Source organism: Chaetodon auriga, chromosome 2 (genome assembly GCF_051107435.1).
Source record: "Chaetodon auriga isolate fChaAug3 chromosome 2, fChaAug3.hap1, whole genome shotgun sequence".
Classification (NCBI taxonomy): Eukaryota; Metazoa; Chordata; class Actinopteri; order Chaetodontiformes; family Chaetodontidae; genus Chaetodon; species Chaetodon auriga.
The window spans coordinates 3,355,725-3,377,943 of NC_135075.1; the positions used below are offsets into that span (position 1 = coordinate 3,355,725).

The following is a 22,219-nucleotide window of genomic DNA, read 5'->3' on the forward strand; positions in this document are numbered from 1 at the left end:
TTTGTTTATCATATACTTGGTTCTGATGTAATTTCGTTTTTGGTGTTACAGTGATATTGGAGGTACCATTAGAGATTGTTGCTGTAACTGTATTAATTGCTGTGTAAAGTGTAAATCATTAATTTCTGTGTTGCTTTAATGAGACCCCAGGAAGAGTAGTAGGGACCTCTAATGTAGATCCAAATAAAAGATAAACTATGATGCTTTAAAATAATATTCAAGTAATGAAATTAAGATATATGTAGGGTAAACACAAAAAAAGTATAATGAAGAAACAAAATTAACTTAAGGTATCTGTCTCTGTGTCAGTGAAGGAGATGAGAAATGACAACTGTAATGGTTTTACATTAAAGTTAGACCTAAAGTTGTATAAAATAGCTTACATACAAGACATATTTTTGTTTATTTCCATTGCTTGGTTTTACATTTGTATTTATATGAAACATTACAAGCAAGCTTTACATGTCCAAGCAACCATTATGACAATAACCCATCACAATATGAATCAGTTAAAAAAAAGAAAAAAAGAAAAAAGAAAGAAAGAAAAAGAGGTCAAAAACAGAATGTGATCATTTGCAAATCTCTTATTCTGAATTTGAACACGTTTCAAACAAGTTGGGACAGGAGCAACTAAAGACTGGCAAAGTTGTGGAATGCTCCAAAAACACCTGTGTGGAACATTCCACAGGTAAACAGGTTCATTGGTAACAGGTGATAGTATCATGATTGGGTATGAAAGGAGCATCCTGGAAAGGCTCAGTCGTTCACAAGGATGGAGGGAGGGAGGATCACCACTTTGCGAACACATGATTGTATTAAGGTTATTCACTTCATGGACTCGGGTTATTTACGTTATACAAAACACCCCGACTTTTTTGGAAACCGAGTTGTACATCAGTTCTATGATTAACCAGCTGATAAAATTGAATAAGCGACTGACTGGAAATTAATCAGCAATTGATTTTCAAGCCATTCATCAAGTAGTCAAGTAGCCTATCAAGTAAAGTCTTGATCTCTTTGATTGTGTGACTGAATGAATTGTCAAAAAAAATAATTGATTGATGAACATGATAATTCAGAATTGTAAATTGTGGCAGTAAACCAGGCGTATTACTGTATATGTACATAAACTCAGTGTGTGTAACTAGACTAAGTCATAGAGCTGCTCATTCTTATGTTAAATATTCCAAATAAATAGGAGAATATGAAGAAGTCTATTGATTAGGTTCTAATTAGCGCTCTGCTCCAGTCTTGTACATTTCCCAATAGGACAACGCCGTGATGACGTCACCCAGCTTGACGCTGTCAGACGCAGTGAGCGGAAAAAAAAAATCATAACTGTACCTCACGAGCCAACCTCAGTGGGCTGTAGCGTCCAGGATTCCCACAAGAGCCACTTTCACCGTACAGGTTCTGTCCTGTCGAGCTGTGTCACAGTTTACTTAGCTGGTTTGTTTGAAATCCATCCTGGAGGGACAGAGGAGGAGTAAGGGGAAGAAAAACACGGATTTACGGACTGTCTGCTCCTCCATCCTGACAGAAACTGGACCGCCATGGGGGCAGTACTGGGGGCCTTTTCCGTCGCAAGCTGGGTAAGTTGTGATATGACGAATATAAACTGTGTTATTTACAACCACACTGTTTTCAGCCGATGAGAAATGTAAGAGACACGGACGTGACGAAGAGTTAGAAGCAACAGGTGATATCGCTCCCCAATACTGTACAGAACGCACTCCTGTCTGAAGAGTACGCAACACCAAACTCCATTCAAATATCTGGTGTTTTAACTCCAAAGAAAACAACGTAACTCCCTACTTGAGCTCGTGGTTCGGGTTTATTGGTCGCTTTTTTACAAGAAGCAGTATTTATTTCTGACACATATTGAGTCGTCTGATTCTGTTCTCATCCGTCCGACAGCTTTAAGAATGACAGCTCGCGGCTTTATTTCCGACCACCACCGTGCCGTCGTGAGTGGAAGAATAAATGACCAGCCGAACATGTCGTAACGTTGATGTTTTATTGTAGAATATGCTCACAGACGTCTCTATTAACAGTTATGACTCATATCTTTTCAAAAATGTCTGTGCCAACACGCACATACTTGAGATGTTTATATGTTTAAAGACCCAGAAAGAGAACCGAAAAGTTGTTTTTGGTCAGTGAGGTGTTACAGTGACCTGTACCATCTTATTATGTTAACGTGCAGAATAAAATATTTGTAACACACTTCCATCTTGAAGCCCACAGCAAAGCAAAGGGTTAATCATAACACACTTGGTCATCTGCTTACACGTGATTAATTGGATTAACGTTGCTTTGTTGCCTTGTTGTAGAGTCACAACAACCGCCATACTCAGAATATTGACAACATATGGATGCAGGTGAAGACAACAGCATGGATTTATGCAAGGAAAGAGAAGGACAGAGCAACATGGACTGTAGCTAGAAGTAGGAAGAGGATCCATGTCAGAGAGACGTTAGGATTAGGACAAATACTAAGGACATCTTGTATAAGGATGAGAGGCTTACCATGCCAGACAGCACACATGCTCCACCTGATTGTTTTATTTATTCATTTACCAGCTTAAGAATTTATGCAAAATGTCACAAAGACACACAAACATACATCACAAGTTGTCCAATAATTAAATATTGCAAGTATTCATGATGATTTTTGAAAAAAAATAAGCTAATCTTCACATTTCTAAAGCTCTGACCAGCAGATATTTGAGATTTTTGTAACTCAAGCGATTATAGATTCTGAACATTGTCAGCAATTTGACAAATAAATGAATCATCTCAGCCGCTTTTTTCTTCTGTCTTTTCTGCGAAGTGGAGGATTGCTAAAGCTGCTGCAGTGCTCAAACAATATGAAGGTCACGCTTCTGTTGATTTTACACTACTGAACAAATTTCCCCAGTTTATTTTGGTTAAGATCAGGGCAGAGCGTGGCCTGCTCAGTCCTGATGCAGCACATGCTGTATGTGGTATCTGGCACACATTACCATGGCCTAGTCTGTGTTTGTACTAAGTCGACCTTGTCTGGCTGGCAGGGGTATTAACTTGTTTACAGTCTTCCGGGCCTCCTTATGTCTTGACTCCAATCAGTTGTCGGTATAAAAGAGACTAAAGCAGTGTAGATACACAGGCTGTTTGAGTAGTTCATTGTAGTGTTTTTCTCTGAAGTGAAACAGAAAGTAGGCCACTGATAGTCGTCTGTACAGGGACTCACCGTCTGACATGGATACAGCTCAGTGTTACAATACAGATTTTTCTGTAGTTTACACACCTGTGTCTGAATCAAATCAGTAGTTTTTGCAATTTAAAGGAATATTCTGTTTTGTTTTGTTTTGTTTTCACTTGTCCAGTCTACACATAGATTGGCAAAAGTTGTATTTTGTACTGCCACCATTGTAGAGATCACACACACACACACACACACACACACACACACACACACACACATACTCACACAATCACTCTGGTGCAAGCAGTTTTACAACAGAGTCCAAACAAGGACAAATAAATAAACGGAATACACAGCTCAGACAGCTTTTGAAGGATTAGACTTGTAATATTCTGCATTTCCTTATTGTAAACAAATTCCACGAAAAGGTGAATGCCAACAATTAATTGATCCTACTAACAAGCATTGTCTGTTAATCCAAAGCCTAACATATCTTCTTCAGGACATTAGTGGTAAGGGTGGGTAAGCTCTTGTGTAGCTCGTTTGCTCATCTCAGGCCCATGGGTGGATAGATGGATACACCTCTATCTTAAAAAACAACCTCTGTTCAAACACAGTGTATGTAGATTTACTGTAGATCAGTGTTTGTAATATAACAGAATGACAGAACTGATTAGTTTGGAATTAATTTGTTGAAAGTTTAAGTCGAAGTCACATGTATGTATGGGATTAGGCCAGCTGGACTGATTTTAGCATGTTGTATTTCTCAACTGAACTGTTATTCTTGTTTATATATTTAGTTAGATTTTTAACAATTGCAATTGTTCTATGTTTATATACTTAGTTATACTTTTTAAGAACATTCTTTCCTCTTCATTTTATTCTCATCCTTATCCTTCTTTATTGCATATATTTTATGTTTATATGTATGTTTAACCTGCTGCTGCAACAAAAGAATTTCTCTAAGAAAGCCTCAGTCTCTCTTATGTTAGGTGGAGTTTTTCTAAAGTCTTATAAAAATTTGTCTTTTCACAGCATATTCTTTCAATTTACACCCCAATAAAGATTGTACAAGCACTCTTTAAGAGTTTAGATATTTAATGCCTGCAGAACAGAACACTGGCAGAATATCTTGTCTGTTAATACAGTAAGTACATGACTTCCTGCCCATCTTCAGTCTGATCAATTTATTCTGTAACTGTGACTCCTACCGTTGACATGCAAGGCCAGTCTTGAGAATCTTCCTCCCCTTGTCACTGAAATAACTGTCTGTTGTTTTCCATGGTCAAGGTCTGCAAACTAACCGTATGTTGTTGGTAGATTAGTTCAGATATCTCTCTAACTCTTCATATCATCATTCACAGGATGATAGCATTGGTTTATTGTATTATACTGTAAGCACTGAGTGAAAGTATGAATTGAAATGAAAGTGCTGAAAGGAGTTGGAGCTTCAGTGGAAGCTCAAACATGGAAAGGACTTGACAAAATGCCATTTGAAGTGTTAAATTGAGCTGGAAGCGTCAGTTGAAGTGGAAGTCCTGAAAGAAATCAGAACCAGTTCAAGCATATTGAATGCATCTGCGTTTGTTTTCACACTAATTTTTTTCAGAGCTTTGTCTCTTGTTTTTAGATGTACCTCCTTTTATCGTTTGATGCAGAAATGTGTGATTTTCTTTGTCCCTAGGTGCCATGCCTGTGCAGCAGTGCAACCTGTCTGATGTGCAGCTGCTGTCCAAGGGCCAGGAACTCCACGGTGACCAGGATCATTTACGCCTCCATCTTGCTACTGGGGACCATCGTCGCCTGCATCATGCTGTCGCCGGGAGTAGATCAGCAACTAAAAAGGGTATGAGTGGACCAAGGAAATACAGTTAATGTGTAATGTTAAAGTGGCTAATGTCAGAAAATCCTATATACATCGGTTTAATTCTGCTGTAGCTGCTTGCTTATTGTTCTCGCATAACAGACAATGAGAACAAGTGACCCAGAGAGATGGCATGACAAGTGTTATCCATCATAATGAGTAATCAACTTGTCAGTCCTCTCTGGTGGACAAACCGTGTAGCAATGACACTGATTCTAAATAACCTCAACCATCAATTTTTGGCAATTATGTAACTAGTATATTTGTTACTTATTGATCAACATATAGGAAGATACACATATACTATATATGTTATCTGTAAGATAACAGCCGATGTGCAGTATATTTAAATGAGGTTCACTGTGAGCGTGGTATGAGGGTGCTTATCTTGTCATTTATCTTTCTGACTTAAACTGTAAAATATTTGAAATGATTTTAACCAAGAGTGTTGTCAAATTTAAAAATCTCATAAACCATCTCATGAGTAACTGCCAATTAGTCAGCACGTGGGTTTAATCCCATCAGTGATTGAGCTCTTTAAAGGGAAAATTGGGTCAATCTGTAAAGAGTATAATGTTGTTAATAAATGCAATATTGTACATGCACGATTAGTTCTGGGCAATATGACCTGAAAACTATATTATAAGTCCTCACATTTCCCTTGAACAAGTTCAATGACATCTTTTTGAATAGACCTGTGCACAAGATTCCCTGTCGTCACACTCAGAACAGAACATCCAGGATTATGACTGAAGGTATTATTTATGTAACATATTCAGTAGTTAAGAACACATTGAGGCATTTGATTGCTAAAATAGAAAAGTAGGGCTCCAACTAATGATTATTTTCCATCCATCCATCCATTAGCTATAACCACTTAGCCGTTAGAGGGTCTTGGGGGGCCAAAGCCGATCTCAGACGCCCGTGCAGGTTAGATTAATTGGTTACTCGTATGTGTGAATTTCCGCATGAATGGTCGTCTGTGTTTATGTTAGCCATGTGATTGGTTGGCGTCCTGTCCAGAGTGTACCCTGCAATAAAGGAAATCAATGAGTTGTCAGAAAATAGACCATGGTGACGTCTTTAGATGCCTTGTTGTGACATTCATTTTTCTGTCAAAGAAGACTTAGAAAATTATTCATTAAAAATATTCAGATTTGAGAAGATGGCATTTGTGGGGTTTTTGCCATTTTAAAACTAGTTGAAATGTTAAAAAATATTGTCAAAATGACTGCTGACTTTCTGCTGTTGGCTCATTCCATCTGCAGGATGATTTAGGGTTTGCTGGCATTAGAAAACTGCTGCATCTAAAACGTGCTTGTCAAGTGTGCAATTTTCTGTTCTTTCTTTTGGGCTGTGCACATGTCATGCTGATGTGGTTGTATTCGAGGTGATGGTCATGTTTCCTCTTGAAGTCACAAGCGCATGCTCACTGTTGCTTGGTTGTGTTACTTTTGGTGGTGGAGGGAGTAGAAACAGTCTGTTACAAGTAAAAGTTCTGCATTCAATGATTATCTTTTGGGGGGGATCAGTACTTATCTTATTTTAATCTATAGTTGATTATATTTTGTATTATTAACCTGAATTTGCAAAGTAACTAGTTACTAATATGAGGGAATTTTCTATCATAGGTCCTCTGTGCAGTTAGGTGCCCAAAGGTCTCAAGGTTGGATAACACAGAGACCTCAGAGAGAGACACATTAACATAATATTTAGAGGCCATTCTCACAGACAGCAGATAGGAATTGTCTCCCCCCGTTCTTACTACAGATGTAGCCAAGGTCTTATAGATAAACTGTACAGACATATACTGGACCAATTCGAGGAGGAATGCTCAAGGTCTCATTTTAAAGGAATTAGGTCAAAAGTGTCCTCAGTTAGAGGGTTGGATGTCAGGGCATACGTAGGTACGGTAGGAGCTATTGTTTGGTTTTGACTATCCAATAGGGTACCACAAATGTAGAAGGTGGGTGTAGAATATCCATAATAGGGAATAGTTCAAGGAGCAGAAAGGAAAACATGTGACATTGGGGGTATTAATACACCCCATTAGAAGGGACATCTTCAGAATTTGGTGTGGCACTACCTTGGTTCACTTGTGGACGTTGTGTTGCTCATCAGCTCCTTGATGCATCAAGCCTGCAATAAATACTTCTGCCTAAGACATGTGAAGTCTCCTGGTGAACTCCTTCCTTCAGCTCACAAGAATTTCCACCACAACTTAAGTTATCAATAAGTGTTGTAGAGTAAGAAATACAACATTTGCCTCTGAAATGTAGTGGAGTAGAAGTGTAAAGAACAGAAAGTGGAAACACTCAGGTAAAGTACAACATTGCACATTGTACATTGTACAGTTATTGAGTAAATATAATAGTTTCCTGCCACCACATCATTCAACTCTTGGTTGGATTTGTTTCAATGTTATAATTTCAGATACATTACAGACTTAAACCAGATAGAGGTTATTTGTTAATTGCTCAGTTCATAATAATGATAATAATAATATTAATAAACTTTATTTGCATAGCACAGTTCACATAGGAAATATAGCTCAAAGTTTCTCATAAAAAAGACATTGAATAGACATAAAAACAGAGATGGAAAGTTAATTATGGAGAATATAACCCACAAGAAAATAAGGAAATAGGAGCATCTTGTTCTTTTACTAAAGGAGCAGTCAGCAATTTGACACTTAATAGGTGAGAAGTCAAAGTATTTCACCTGTGTGCACACTGCACCAATCGGCACATAATTACTAAGTGCTTCCAAAGCATACCAGAGCCTCCCAGTTTCCTAACAGACACAGGTTCACCACAGTCTTGATCAACCAAAATAAGCCTGTTTCAGTCTACCCCAGAACATCTTCCCACAGGTTTAATCTCACTGTGGGTGTTATCTGTGTTGGGCACAGCCTAAATCTGCCCCAGACAAAAACACTCTGTTGAGGTGCTGTGGTGTTAAAAATTGCACACCACAGTCCTTTATAAGAGAGAAAGCATAACCCCACAGAATAGTAGTAATAAAATGAAGTGAAAAACAGAGTACATGGAATGCGTAAAATTCAAGGAAAATACAGCATTTTGAAGGAAGCACAGCAGTGTGAGGCAAAGCGCAAGAGATTCAGCTTTGTATCAGGAAGTCATAGCCAGTTAAAGACTAATGTGAAGAGATAAGTTTTTAGTTTCTTAAAAATATTCAGTCCCTGATCTCTGTAGGCAGTGTGTTCCAGAGCTTTGGGGCATAATTGACAAAGGCTGCATCCCAGATTTTCTTTCAGCTGTTGCTTGGAACCTCCAATAAACCAAAAGCATTTGTTAAGGTCATCTCAGCACCTCTAATTGAGGTTATTTTGTTAGTGCAGAACGATGAAGTTCTTCATAGTTTGATGCAGAAAACTGTCGGCGGGTGGGGGCAGTGTGGAGCAGCTGGTCAATAGTGGAGAATAATATTCTAGAGTTCCCAGCATTCTCTGTAATAATCTTGGAAAAGTAATCCTTTCTTGCCAGACGTATTGCATTTTTATACACAGTCATGGCTTCTTTGTATATATTACAGTGAACTGTGAGCCAGTTTGTTTCCATTTTCTTTCAGCTGCTCAGCAGATTCTCTTAACTTCTTTAATGCTGTAATTGTTTAACCATGGAGAGTCTCCCTCATTTTAACTGTATGGAAAGCAGATGACACTGTACTGTTGAAATGTTCAAACATGTCATTTAAAATGTCATTTACTCAAATGATCTCATAATATTACAGGACTTTTGCTTCAGTCTCGCCATTTAGGAAACTCTTTTGGACCAAAAATTCCACTTAAGTCTTAGTTAAGATCATGCTGCTATCAGAGAACAGTGATGGTCAGAAATAGGTCATTCTAAAACTGAAACATTGTCAGTGTTTAACGCTGAATGTTATGGCCAAGTCCAGAATGTTACCATGCTGATGAGTAGCTTCATTTACATGCTGAGTAACTTCAGAGCTGTCCAGTAAATTCACAAGCAAAGTCAAGCAGTGTGAATATTCAGGTCTCCACTCAGGATCAATGTACTACATCTAGTGATCAGTTCAGCTCATGTTCATGTGACCCCCTGTATAGATGTTTTGTAAAGTTAAAATCTGACTTCCTGTGATTTGTCATAGATCCCAGGCTTCTGTGAAGACGGGGCCAGAGCCTCCATCCCCAGCCTGCAGGCTGATGTCAATTGTGAAGTGTTTGTGGGCTACAAGGCAGTGTACCGTGTCTGCTTTGGCATGAGTATGTGGTTCCTGATGTTTTCCATTCTTATGATCAACATCAAGACCAGCAGAGACCCCCGGGCTGCCATTCACAATGGGTAAGCACTGCAGGAACACTAGCAGCACATGCACTTTATTACCAATACACTGCAGTGGAGGCAGGGTTTTGTCCACACTTGTTAATGTGTCTCTCCAACCCACTTTTATCTGTGGAGCTTTAGCCTGGTGAAACAAGAAGAACTTTGGCTTTCCTGTCCTCTCCCACACTAGGTCACAAGTGTTATGTGAATTACACAACATGTCATTCAGTACATGGCCTCTGTGCTGCACGCGCCTTAGAAGTCTTCGGAGTCTTTACTACTCTGCAACATTTCTTTTCCTTACTGATCTACAGCACATTGTTAATCCACAGTAGTTGTTCTCAAACTGGAGACAGCCCCCCTGAGGGGCCATAGAGGATGACCAGGAGAAAAATACTGATTGAAATGAAACTGAATGAATATGACATATATTGGGAAAGTAAACAATCGTTGCTGCTCTCACTGCTATCATGCTGACCTTTATTTTACTAAAATTCAGCTTGCATCTTTTTTTAATAGCTGCTTCCCCTATTAAAAAAACAAGCATACAGCCATGACCCACAGTATACATATCCAAAAGACATCCCAAAAACAAAAAGAAAAAATAAAGAAAAATATATGATCAATAGGCATTTCCAGTGTTCAGTTTGACTGAAAATGGCCTTTGGATGTTGGAAAAGTTACTTGAGCCTTTACTTGGAGTCCCTGTATGGTTTACACAGTGTTTAATAAACAGTTCAGTGCACAGTAACCACAGCCTTCCTCTGCTGATCCCTGAGCAGCTCAAATTGGTTGTCACACATTAAACCGTATAGTGTGGGATTCTGCTGTTTTTCCATATGACAATCAAATGACCCTCAGAGCGTTGAACTTAGAAGAAATACTTTGAAAGTTGTTTGACTTTGAGGGATGTATTGATACAGCTCTAAAATGTACATATGTTCTACCCTTCTATCATTTGTTTTCAGATTTTGGTTCTTTAAGTTTGCTGCCTTGGTGGCAGTGACAGTCGGTGCCTTTTACATTCCAGATGGGCCTTTTACCTACAGTAAGACCTATTTGAAACTTTTGATAACTCAGTTCATGACATCCAGTATACAGAGTTGTGATAATAGATGATCAATCCATTGATTAATGAGAGTAATTGAATGACCTGTGTGTCTCTGTTGCTGCAGCATGGTTTGTCGTGGGCTCCTGTGGAGCTTTCGTTTTCATTGTGATCCAGCTGGTGCTGCTGGTGGACTTCGCCCACTCCTGGAACGAAGCCTGGGTGGAAAAGATGGAGACTGGCAACCCCAAGGGCTGGTACGCAGGTCAGTGGCTCAAGCTGTGGCACAGTTACATGCTGCATACAGCTTCTGTATTTTGATTATCTTCTGTGTTCACACTTTAAAACTGTAAAATGAAATATATGTAAAAATTACAGCATTGGTTGATTTTTGACTGTGGTGTCGATGGACACAACACTTCCACAGTGCAATACACAATGGAAAAAGAAGCTCTGCTCACAGCTGAGAAAATCTTTCATATCTGTGGACACAGAAAACATATTGATGTCCTTTTGATGAATGTTTTAGGCTACTTTTGTGTCAGATATTTACCTTTTTTGTACCTTCTGTTTTTAGCCTTGTTGGGGGTCACAATCCTCAACTACTTGCTGTCCTTAACTGCTGTCGTGCTGTTCTTCCTCTTCTACACCAAGCCTGATGGATGCTTCATCAACAAGTTTTTCATCAGCTTCAACATGTTATTCTGCATGGTGGCCTCTGTTGTCTCTGTGCTGCATAAAGTACAGGTACAGAGCAGAAAGTCATACTTTAGTGTCAAATAAGTAGTCATACGATGCAACAATGCAAAATGATTGCTTGCTTTTGACATACAGGAAGTTGAAGCAATGTCATGAGAAGGTCACAGGTCACCTTTGCTGAGCTTTGACCGAGCTGATGTGATCTGTCGGCAGTCTGATGTTCTCTGTTTGGAATTTAGTTATTACTGTAGTTTTTTCCCCCATTTTTAGTATGTTATCATACAAACTAACTACAAACTGTAGCGTCGCTCTCTTACACTGTTTACAGTTTGTCATTGCTCTGGTCTGATATTTACTTATTCATCAGAAGAGTGACATCAGCTTTTTTTAAGGCTTAGTGTGGAGATTTTATTGAACTGAACTCTAATTTGACCATATCTTAAGCCCTCAGCTCAGGCAAAGAGTGCAGAGAGGAAAGAGAGATCACAGTTTATTTCCAGAATAATCCAAAATAATCTGAACTCAAGGTCCACTTGCTTACTTTCAGCCACGTCTTACAGTCTTCATCAGTAAATGGAGTTTGCTTAATTATCACAGAGTATTTCATGCTATGAATTTATAGATTTCTGACTACTTTATCTGTGTGCCCTCAGGAGTCTCAGCCACGTTCAGGTCTTTTACAGTCCTCAATCATCACCCTGTACACCATGTTTCTCACCTGGTCTGCCATGACCAATGAGCCTGGTGAGAATGCTTGCTGGTTGCTTCAAATAATGCTGTAATGACAAGGATGCAGTTATGAATTGCAGAAAAACAGTCATCCATTAGTCCCAAACAAGAGGTTGGAATTGTTTCTCTGCAGTCATTTTAAAGAGGTAGCATCCTTTTCATGTCATATGACTCTGAGTTACTGCTTTTGTTCGTTATGCTTTTTGTTGTTCTCTTCAAAATGCACAATGTATATTGTACTTACAGCAAGGAAACATGCTGTATTTAATTGATTCCTCCTTAGAATGTGCAGAGGTATCATGCACAAAGTACTACTATTGATTAGGAATGGTTTAAGTGTAATTTCAAAGATACTTTCAAGGACTTCATGTGCTCTGTTTACACACATTTTTTTCCCAAGAACATGAATGGAAGGCATGGGAAAGCCAATCACATGTCTGCAAACCAGGTCTCGTATTTTCTAGGGTCAATCTCTTCTGCACACTCAAACATTGTGCTTTCATTTATCTCTTCCCCTCAGACCAAGCATGTAACCCCAGCCTACTGAGTATCTTCCAGCAGATCACAGCCCCCACCCTGGCCCCTCTGGCGATGGAGAACCAGACAGCTGTGATAATCATCGGCACAGAGGAACCTGTCCTGACATCCCCGTATTTGCAGTGGTGGGACGGCCAGACAATCGTGGGGCTCGCTATCTTTGTCCTTTGCATCCTCTACTCAAGGTAGGTTTACAGCCCCTGGATAAGATATGAAACAATATGACTAGCTGTAAACCATCCCATGGTCAGTCTGCGTGAGCAGTCATTCACGAACTTCCTGGTAACTATGAGGTCGAGAAACATTCTCATGAAAATAATGTTGGAGGCTGTTGGCTCTGATTGAGGTGTCATGCAGAATTTTCTTTTGCAGAGTGAATCCAGGCATTCAACTGAGATAACTGAATTGATATGCGCTCTCTATGGGAAAATGTGTTTGTCACAGAACCTGCACTTCACAGCTTTGTTCAGCACTGTCACATCACATGCAAGCCCTCTTCACTGTGATAAACAAATAGAATTATGGAGCAGACACTTATTCATCGTTTACTAATGTGGACACTTTGTAAAGGAATTGAATTTTATTTAATTTAAAACTGCTTTTTAAAACAAAAACAATCTCCATCCAGAATTACACACCTGAAATTGCATATCACATGACCATTCATGTGTTTACCTCTTGTGCATGTAGACAGTAGTTGCATTATAAAATGCAGAAGTTAACTGCACACAGCTGCTAGCGTAGACAACAAGATCAGCAACGCCTGTAATTCATTATCCCTGTTGAATAAACCACAAGTAGTCAAGGCTTGTAGGTATGAACAGGCTGACATTTGATTTCTTTTGGATAAGGGTCACTTGATAAGGGCATGACAACATATGAAAGACACGTCATGACTGATAGGACCAAATCAGAAAGTGAACATGGGTGTCTACGTCATCATCTCAGTTTTGGAGCGTTTACAAAAGAGTAGTGTGGATGCTGGCCATAAACTTTGCAAAACTTATGCGTTTTAAAACAAAAACATATTAGCATATTAGTGAGTGTAGCCTTAGCTTCTCTTCTGGAGCTTTTGATCATCCCATGTGATCTTCATCTGCCAGCAGCTGTTTCCAAGGTCAGGAATCAGCTGAAAAGCTCCATTGTTTTGCCAACCACACAAGTAAAGTTCAGTTTATTAGAGAGATTTTAGGTAACTAACCACCTAGCAGTATGAGAATTGTGGCTGTCTTCTCTGTTTTTGTTTGTTTTCTCATGTTGTTGTGCTTTTTACTTCAGGGCCATTCTAAAAAAAAAAGATTTGTAGTATAAATATTTGTAGGATTTGCAAAAGGCCATAGAGTAAACATTTAGATGTGTTCTGCCCTCAGCATTCGTTCGTCCAGCACCAGCCAGGTGAACAAGCTGACCATGGCCTCCAGAGACTCAGTCATCCTGGCCGAGAGCGGCAGCAGCCCCGACCTCTCAGAGGAGTCTACAGGACCCAGGCGAGTGGAGGACAATGAGCGGGACATGGTCCAGTACAACTACTCCTTCTTCCACTTCATGCTCTTCCTGGCTGCGCTCTACATTATGATGACCCTCACCAACTGGTACAGGTCAGTTCTCCCACCCCCCTGCACAGTTTGACTGACAAACTGATATTTAACCAAAACAAACTTTATTATTTCCTCGTTTCAAACCGACTGATATTTTGCACTTTGTGTCCACAACAACTTAATAAAGAAGTCTTACTTTATTCATCCATCAATGTGTTAGTCTGTCTCTTACTACTGTCCGGCTAACCGGTCTGTGGTGTTTGGTCCCAAGCCCATTGGTTCCTACAGAATGAATGACATAAATTGTTAAAAACATCACAAATATTTAGTCTGGTCGTATTTTCATCACTTCAGTTTTAAGCAAACATTACTGAAGCGGGAAGAAATACTGGAATTGTTCAGGACTATTTTTAGCTGCGGATCAATCCTAATGTGATGTGGTAGTGATTATTGTCAGAATAAATAGCTGATGTTTGGGATCATGTGTCCAAGTGAGACATTTCCAAACCTCCTCTGATTATGAATTATGCTATAAACTTATCATTAGCTATAAAACAACACTGACATACATTTCATGGTTATCAGAAAGTTTCAGAAAAATGTTTTAACAATGAAGAAGCTCCAGTCCGTTATAAATCCGGCATAACGTTAACATAACTTGGATGCAAATAAATGATAGAATAAATATACAAATCAAATGAAATGTATCTTGAAAATACATGAAACATTTGCTAAATAACAACACAAATAGCAGTGGCTGCAGTGGTCACACAGTGATGTTTTGACCCATCCTTCTTTCACAGTGTCCATGGTTTAGACCCATTTGGATGTCAGCAGATGCTAGCTGGATATGACACATGCCTTAAATGTCTTTAATTTATAAAACCAACATACATAAATGTTATCATTTATATTGATTATTTTGTATTTTCATACTAATATTTAGTAATGTTCACATTTTTCTTGTGCTGTACAAAAAGAGCAAGATCTGTCATTTCCAGCTGGATGAGGAAATGCAACATGAAGGAAAAATGTCTCTTTTTACTGGACAGTGGACAGATTTTTTTGTTTGTTTGTTTGTTTCTTGTACCCAGAGGAGCCCTTGAGGACTTGAGGTTTTACTGAATGACCCTCTAGGTTTTTCAGGCATTGACTCGAATGTAATGACCCATTGGTAAGATTGGCGACAGATGTTCTTGAAAAAATGCTGGAATTTAATTTTAAAGCTGTTAAAGCAGTGATGAAGCCTGTGTGACCGTAATGTCACTGCATGCCCAGATCTTAATAAGACCCCACCTGGATTTAAAGCCCTCTCATGAGATTCAGCTTATTTTCAGCCACCTCATTTTCTTGTAGATGTTTTTTTCCACTGTTAAATGTTGATGACCGCAAGACCATTTGTTGTGTTCTGTTCCTGACAGCCCTGATGCAGACTACACCATAACCAGCAAGTGGCCTGCAGTGTGGGTGAAGATCACCTCCAGCTGGGTGTGTTTGGCCCTATACATCTGGACCCTGGTGGCACCCATGATCCTCACCAACCGAGACTTCAGCTGATCAGCAACTCCATCCCTGCCTCCGCTTTGTGCTGCACAAACCTCTTCTGTTTTTACATAAACACCGACCTTCATGCCTGCATCTTACTTTCGACTTACACATTGTACTTTTAGCTGGAGTTTAGTTTCATTATTTCTGGTTTTAGTTAAATAAAAACTTGGCTCGGGTTTAGAGGTGCCATAACAGCTGCGTCAGGTGCTGTATGTACTGGAGTGATTTCATACCAGTCAGTGAGAGCTGCTCATTAATTGGACAGCCAAGGACAATCACATATTTTGTATGGAAGCACAAAAACACGTTATGAAGAAAAACATTCCATGTGTTGTTTATGTAAATTCATGTGAATTGTTAATCAGACTTCGCTCACAGCATTTTAAAATGATGCACTTTTCAATGTAAAGTCAAAGTTAAATACTTTTTTTTTTTTACACCACTTAAAAATATGAATGTTCTTGAAATTTCAGTATTAATAATGAGGGTTGGTGTGCGAACGTTGTGCAGTAATAAGCTCATATAGTTTGCTAACATGCCTCCCAATGCCTTAATCACTCTGTCAAATGTTTCTGATATTTGAATGTATTCAGAGTAATATGAAGTCCATGATAAACATGACACATTCCTCAACATGACTCCAAGTCAACTTACTGTATATTTCTGCCAAATTTTTGTGGACCAAGATATTCAATGTATTCAATGTGTCTTTGAGATGTTTCAGGTCGTAAAATAAGTCCTTACTGCACTTAACACACAATCAAAATGTTTGTTTAAGCTGGTGTGGGTGATGATTGCATTCTTTTCTGTGCATCATTATATGACTCCAAATAGTATGAAATAGCTTTAATATTTATGATGATTGCTGATGATTACTTGTAAAGAATGTCATCTTTTTTTAATTGTTATGGTTTGTAAGAAATGTCAAGTGTTAACTGAATGGTTAAATACTGTATGCTGAAGAATATAACTGATATGATACAAACACTGACCAACCATGCCTTGTAAGCCAAAGTGATTTGCTGTAGTTAGTATGTTATAAGCAGGTTGTGAGTTCTCCATGGTGCTTTTGCAGTTTCTGTTGAATTGTTCAGACAGATTGATGGTCATTTATGTTTGCTTTGACTCAGTTTTCATAATGGAGAGTCCTTGTGCAAAACTGTAATAACATGAAAACAGAGAACGCTGTGGCTGGTTCCTCACATTCAGATTGTACAGTGATAAAAACACAAGTACTAACGCAAAGCAGTCACAGATATTGTCATTACATATATAATTACAATATACAGTAAAACCTAAACTTTAAATGAAAAAAGAAAAGCATTCTCCAGTTAAAAGCTTTTGAGCACTGCTCATATGAAAAGCCTTTATTCTAAAACTATCAAACCATATTTGCTTTTAAATGTTTTGTGAGTTGCCTGTACATGTTAGAATTTAGCCAGGCAGTTTGGCTTTTGCAAGGCTGTACACTGAAACTCTGCTGTGAATTACAGCAACTGTGCAAACACTGTGAAGATGAAGAATAAAGGCAGATTTGATTTAATCTCATGATTCCATCCTGACTCTGGAGGCTAGAGTGTGACACAGTGTCGTTTTTCAGTGGTTAATCCAGATCAATTAACTGAAAAATTGAAAACTATTCAACATGAATGTTTCTTATTATAATACAAAGGTAAGTTTGTCTCGTCATTCTTTATAGAAAGGTTCCTCAAAAGAAATTCCACCACAGGAACAAACCGATGAGAGTAGTGAGGCTGAACCAGAACAGTGAAGTTAAGGAATCAAAACCATGAGCTGGAAGACTCTGAAAAGCTCAGTGGAGCTTTTGGAGGACTGAGGAGTCAGAGATTATTCTCTGTGGGGTCATCATTTTACCCATGTGAATTTAAATATTGATTAGCACAGTGTTACAGTTTCTCTCAATTGCTATGGCACAATTAGGTAATGATTCTCAAAACAATGTGCACATTTTCTCATAGCAGTGTACATTTCTTCTTATTTTCAGACAGAATTCAAATAATAAGTACACACATCTGAAAGTGAGCCAGTGATGGATGAGCTAATCTCGAGGGAGCTGTGTGAAGCCTGATAGATGTCCTCAAGTGATGCCACTTGAGTCAGCACAGGTTAGGGCTGAAGACCTCAAGTCTAACAGTGAAACAAATCTAGAGGAGAGGAGAGAGGAGAGATTATCAGACCTCTTTAGCTCCTAATCTCTGTTTGAGGTTAGCAGCTCCAGGCTAATTGACTGGTACTAGCATAACTGAATCTCCAATTGGACTGCCAGCAGTCAAGTTGCGTTGTGGGTAATGTCGACACTAGGTTGTGACAAGATTTTGACATTTTATCTAAATTGTCCATTATGTGTGTGTCAGTGCTATAAGACTGCAGTGCTAAATGGGTGGCATAGTGCTTTAACTGAAAGTATTTAGACACTTACATTAAGTAAAAGTAAGCTAAATATACTTAAAATACCAAAAGTAAAAGTACTCATGGTGGAGAAAAATGCCCCCAGTGGTTGTCACACTGTTATATAATGTAATATTGGTGCATTGTTAAACTATGTTATATAGTGTTAGATTGTTTAATCTGTAACAGTGCATCAAATTTTCCGAGTTCATCATATGATTTATGTGTACAATGTTGATTTGAAGACAACTGGTGACTAAAGTTGTCCAACAAAAGTCAATATTTGCCTCTGAACTGTAGTCAAGTAGAAACATTCAAGTATGAGTATCTTAAATCCGTCTCAAATTCTCAAAATAAATTAAAAAAACAAAACAAAACATATTTCTATAGATACACAGGTGAGATGGATTTACAAAGGCACCACAGTTACTGGATATGGAACAGGTAGACATCAGAGGGACAACAGGCCTCTCATAGAGCAGGGAAGACTGGAAGATGACTGTTTGTGATGTGTTTGGTCAGAGGGAAACAGTGCTGCTAAATTGTTCAGTGAATATCTGATTGGATGAGCAAAGCCATTTGTTTATTTTTGTGTTAAAAGCTGTGGCTGGAGGCATTTTGATTTCTTCAAATTTGGCATCAATGTTCACTTGGACTCAAGGATGAACTGATTCGATCAGGTCAAAGTTCACTGTGACCTCACAGAAAACATTTTTGGTCATAACTCAAGAATTCATACACTAATTATAACAAAATCTCACACAAATGTCTCACAGGATGAAATGATGAAGTGAAGACATTTTCTATCCAAAAGGTCAAAGGTCACCTTCACTGTGACATCAAGATGCTCTGCAGAAACACTTTTCAGTTCATTGTTCAACACCATACCTCAGGAACAGAAGGGCAGACTGTGACCATGTTTCACATTTGGTGAGATACTGAGTTGGTGACGCTCCATCATATCCATCATATCTTTACTGTTCTGCATCTCAACTTTCACGAATCAGACGACTGTGGACTGAAATACAGCAGTTCGCACAGTGAGCACGTCAGCAGCCATCCGTCAGGCGCAGGTTGGGCAGTGTGAAGAGCCTCTCCTCAGGCTCCCTCTGGGCGCTGTGGACCACCCGGCACCTGAACGTGGAGCCCTGATCGTCCTTGTTGGGAGTGAGTTTGAGGAAACTGAACATGGAGTAGAGGCCGTTGATGTTCAGGCTCGGGGGAGTGTTGAAGACGCCGGAGTGAACTGTCTCTCCATCTTTAGTCCAAGTCACTGACACATCGTCAGGACAGAAGTCTTTGATGCACAGGTGCAGCGTACACTCTTCATTCAACAGAGGACTCAGAGGTTCACAGTCGATGAACATCACATTAGGAGGAGTTCCTGTTCAGACAGACATGAGATATACATCATAAAACTTGTTTAAAGTTGTTACTGTGTTTGTCAAATTATTTGTGGCATATTAATGTGAGAGGAATAAGAGAATCATTCAGTGAGAAGAGAGGGATGAGGCTTCATTTTGATCTAATTAGAAGAAAATATTTCCATAAAACTGCATATCAGGTCTTTACATTTGAGAGGGGGAATGATGGACTTGCTCTATTCATACATTTTGCAGAGGTTTATGATTTCAAACAAACCTGCAGTGTTCTTAAAAGTCATCTAACAAGTACTATTCAGGCCAAACTGTCATGGTCACACTATCCCTGCTCCTCCAAGAGTGCTTTTGTGAAAGTATATGAGTATATCCTATGAATGAAGGATTTGTAACAAAAATTCTTGAATAGTTGAATTGTTTGAAGGTATATGTGTGTGTGTGTGTGTGTGTGTGTGTGTGTGTGTGTGTGTGTGTGTGTGTGTGTGTAGGGGTAAGTACTTAGTAACACCCTCTTTGGCAACCCTCACAGCTGTTTGTGTCCAGCTATGAGTTTTTCAATTCTAGTTTGGGGGATTTTCACTCAGGCTTCTTGCAAAGGGCTTCTAGTTTTCTGAGATTCTTGGGAATACACTGCCTCTTTGAGGTCCATCCACAGATTTGTGATGATATTTAGGTCATGGGACTGTGAGGGCTACTGCAAAACCTTCAGCTTGTGCCTCTTGAGGTAGTCCATTGTGGATTTTGAGGCGTGTTTGGGATTATTATCCTGTTGTAGTTTCCATCCTCTTTTCATGTTTAGCTTATTTACACACGGTGTGATGTTTGATTGATTTGCTGGTATCTACATGAATCTATTCTTCCCTCTACCGGTGAAATGTTCCCCATGCTACTGCCGTGGGGAACATTACTACTTTTTTTTTTTTTATGAAATCCTTCACCCTTTTTTCTCCAAACATACCTTTGCTCATTGCAGTCAGAAAGTTCTTTAAATTTCTGAACTTCATCAAACCACAGGACTGCATAGGCTTGTTTAGATGTTCCTCCTTCCATTGCTGCGCAGTAGACCAGTGCAGAGTCTGCTATCATCATAAACTTCTTTTGCAGTCAAACGGGGGATTTGATTTGTTTCTAGCAATCTTAAGAGCAGTTCTGTCAGAAAGCTTCAGAAAGTTTTATCATGGCCTTGAAAGGGGTTCAGACACACAGATAAGAGTCTGTTGGTGAAAGAACCAGAATACAGAGAATACGATTGTCTTTAAGCCGCAGCTCTAACAAACTAATTCAAACTCAAATTTCTTAGGGTGCCCTTTCCGGTTTTCCTTCTACATTTGTACAAAATGAATATATTAAAACTAAACTATTCACACTCACAGAAATTTTGATCAGAAGTGCCCAAATTTGAACATGAAATAATTCAGAATGTGTGAGAACCTTTAAAGAATTCCTGTTTTAAAATTTGAAAGTTTTTCTAGAAAATCTTAACTCAAGGTCCAATTACTAGCGTTTTCCTGAGCTTTCAACTACATCTCAGCATCTTCTTCTGAAGATGGAGTTGAGTTGTGGAAATAGGCTTAATTGTCACCACGAACTGATGACAAGTGAGCTGTCTCCATAACAACTTTAACAGACTTCATTTGCCAAGTAAATCATCAGATGGAGTTGAAGGCTCCAGGAAAAGGTAGCACATGGAGCTTGTTTTTGTTTTGTTTCATTTTGTATGTCATTTTGGGAAAATGAATTACCCAATTCGATTACACAACACCACAATTCAGGTTGTGAATCTACATTTAACTAATGACAGGGTCTGAGGATTGTGTCATCACGCAGGACCCACCTTAGTTGATACTTTACTTAAATGGTGAAAATTTTCTGACAAATCTGCAAATAATCAAATTGCCAAAACCACATAACATGAAATGAACCTTGGAGCTTGAAACATGATAAAAATGAAAATAATAGGGAAATATTCTTGGATCCAAAGTTTGCAAGGTGTGAAGAACCCTGCCACTGAGTAATGTTTGTCTCAAAGTTACAATGTGTTTTTCCACTGGTGTCTTGACATTTAGAAGACAACACAGTACTCAGTGTAAAATGCTATGCAGTTACAAGTTTTCTCCAAAAAATTATCTACAGGCACGTGCTGCTACCTTGAGAATTGATGTGGTAATAGAGATCTTTGTAGCCGGGAGCAGAGAAGCTGCGGTGGTAAACTCGGCAGGTGTAGACGGCTCTCTCGTCCTCTCTTGCCATGACCAGCTGGATCTTACTCCACATGCTGTAGAGGCGGTTGTGGTCAGAGAAAGGTCCGAAGTGTGTTACAGTGCGGACCTGCTCCCCGTCGTTTCTGGACCACTCCAGCTCCATGTCCTTAGGGTAGAAGTTCTCCACCCGACAGCAGAGAACCAGCAGTCTCTCCACCTTGGGGATCTGAGGAATGCTGGAGATCTGGAGGAAAGATGGCTCCACTGGGTGCGTGTGGTGAGAGGAGAGAACAGTCATGTTAAATCATGTAAAAGTCATTCACTGGAGATAATAATAACAATACAGAACTTCATATGTCCAATCTGCTGAAGATATCACAAGCAAATCATGTCAGCTTAAAGTATTCCCAGATTTGGTTACATTGACATTTGAACAAAAGACAACTGTTGATGGACTCCAAACACAATTGTGATAATGCAGTGCATTTGTATGTGACTTTATTAAGGGCAAAAAGTGGACAGGTGGTGCAGTCAGCCCTAAGGTATTTTCCTCCCTAATCTGGCCCCCTTTTGAAAAATGTTTGGACGCTCCTGGTTTTGTGGAAAATTTGAGCTGATGGCGAAATTTGATCAAAGTGAAACATTCACCAACAAAGATAAGGATTCCTCCTCTGAGGATCATGAATATCCACAAGAAATTACAGGAAATCTGGTGAATAATTTCACCATAGACCAAAGTGTTCAACAAATCAGATCTGATGGTGGCACAA

The 22,219-nt window shown here is 39.1% G+C and overlaps 1 protein-coding gene across 1 annotated transcript; it reads left to right on the forward strand.

Annotated features, from left to right (window-relative positions):
• Positions 1 to 1,313: 1,313 nt before the first annotated feature.
• Positions 1,314 to 17,003, forward strand: serinc3 (serine incorporator 3). The gene is made up of 10 exons (XM_076750193.1): positions 1,314 to 1,592; positions 4,872 to 5,033; positions 9,186 to 9,379; positions 10,330 to 10,409; positions 10,537 to 10,674; positions 10,987 to 11,156; positions 11,762 to 11,852; positions 12,358 to 12,559; positions 13,745 to 13,972; positions 15,334 to 17,003. The coding sequence occupies exons 1-10, from the start codon at positions 1,554 to 1,556 to the stop codon at positions 15,467 to 15,469; spliced, it is 1,440 nt and encodes a 479-aa protein (XP_076606308.1). The 5' UTR covers positions 1,314 to 1,553; the 3' UTR covers positions 15,470 to 17,003.
• Positions 17,004 to 22,219: the final 5,216 nt, after the last annotated feature.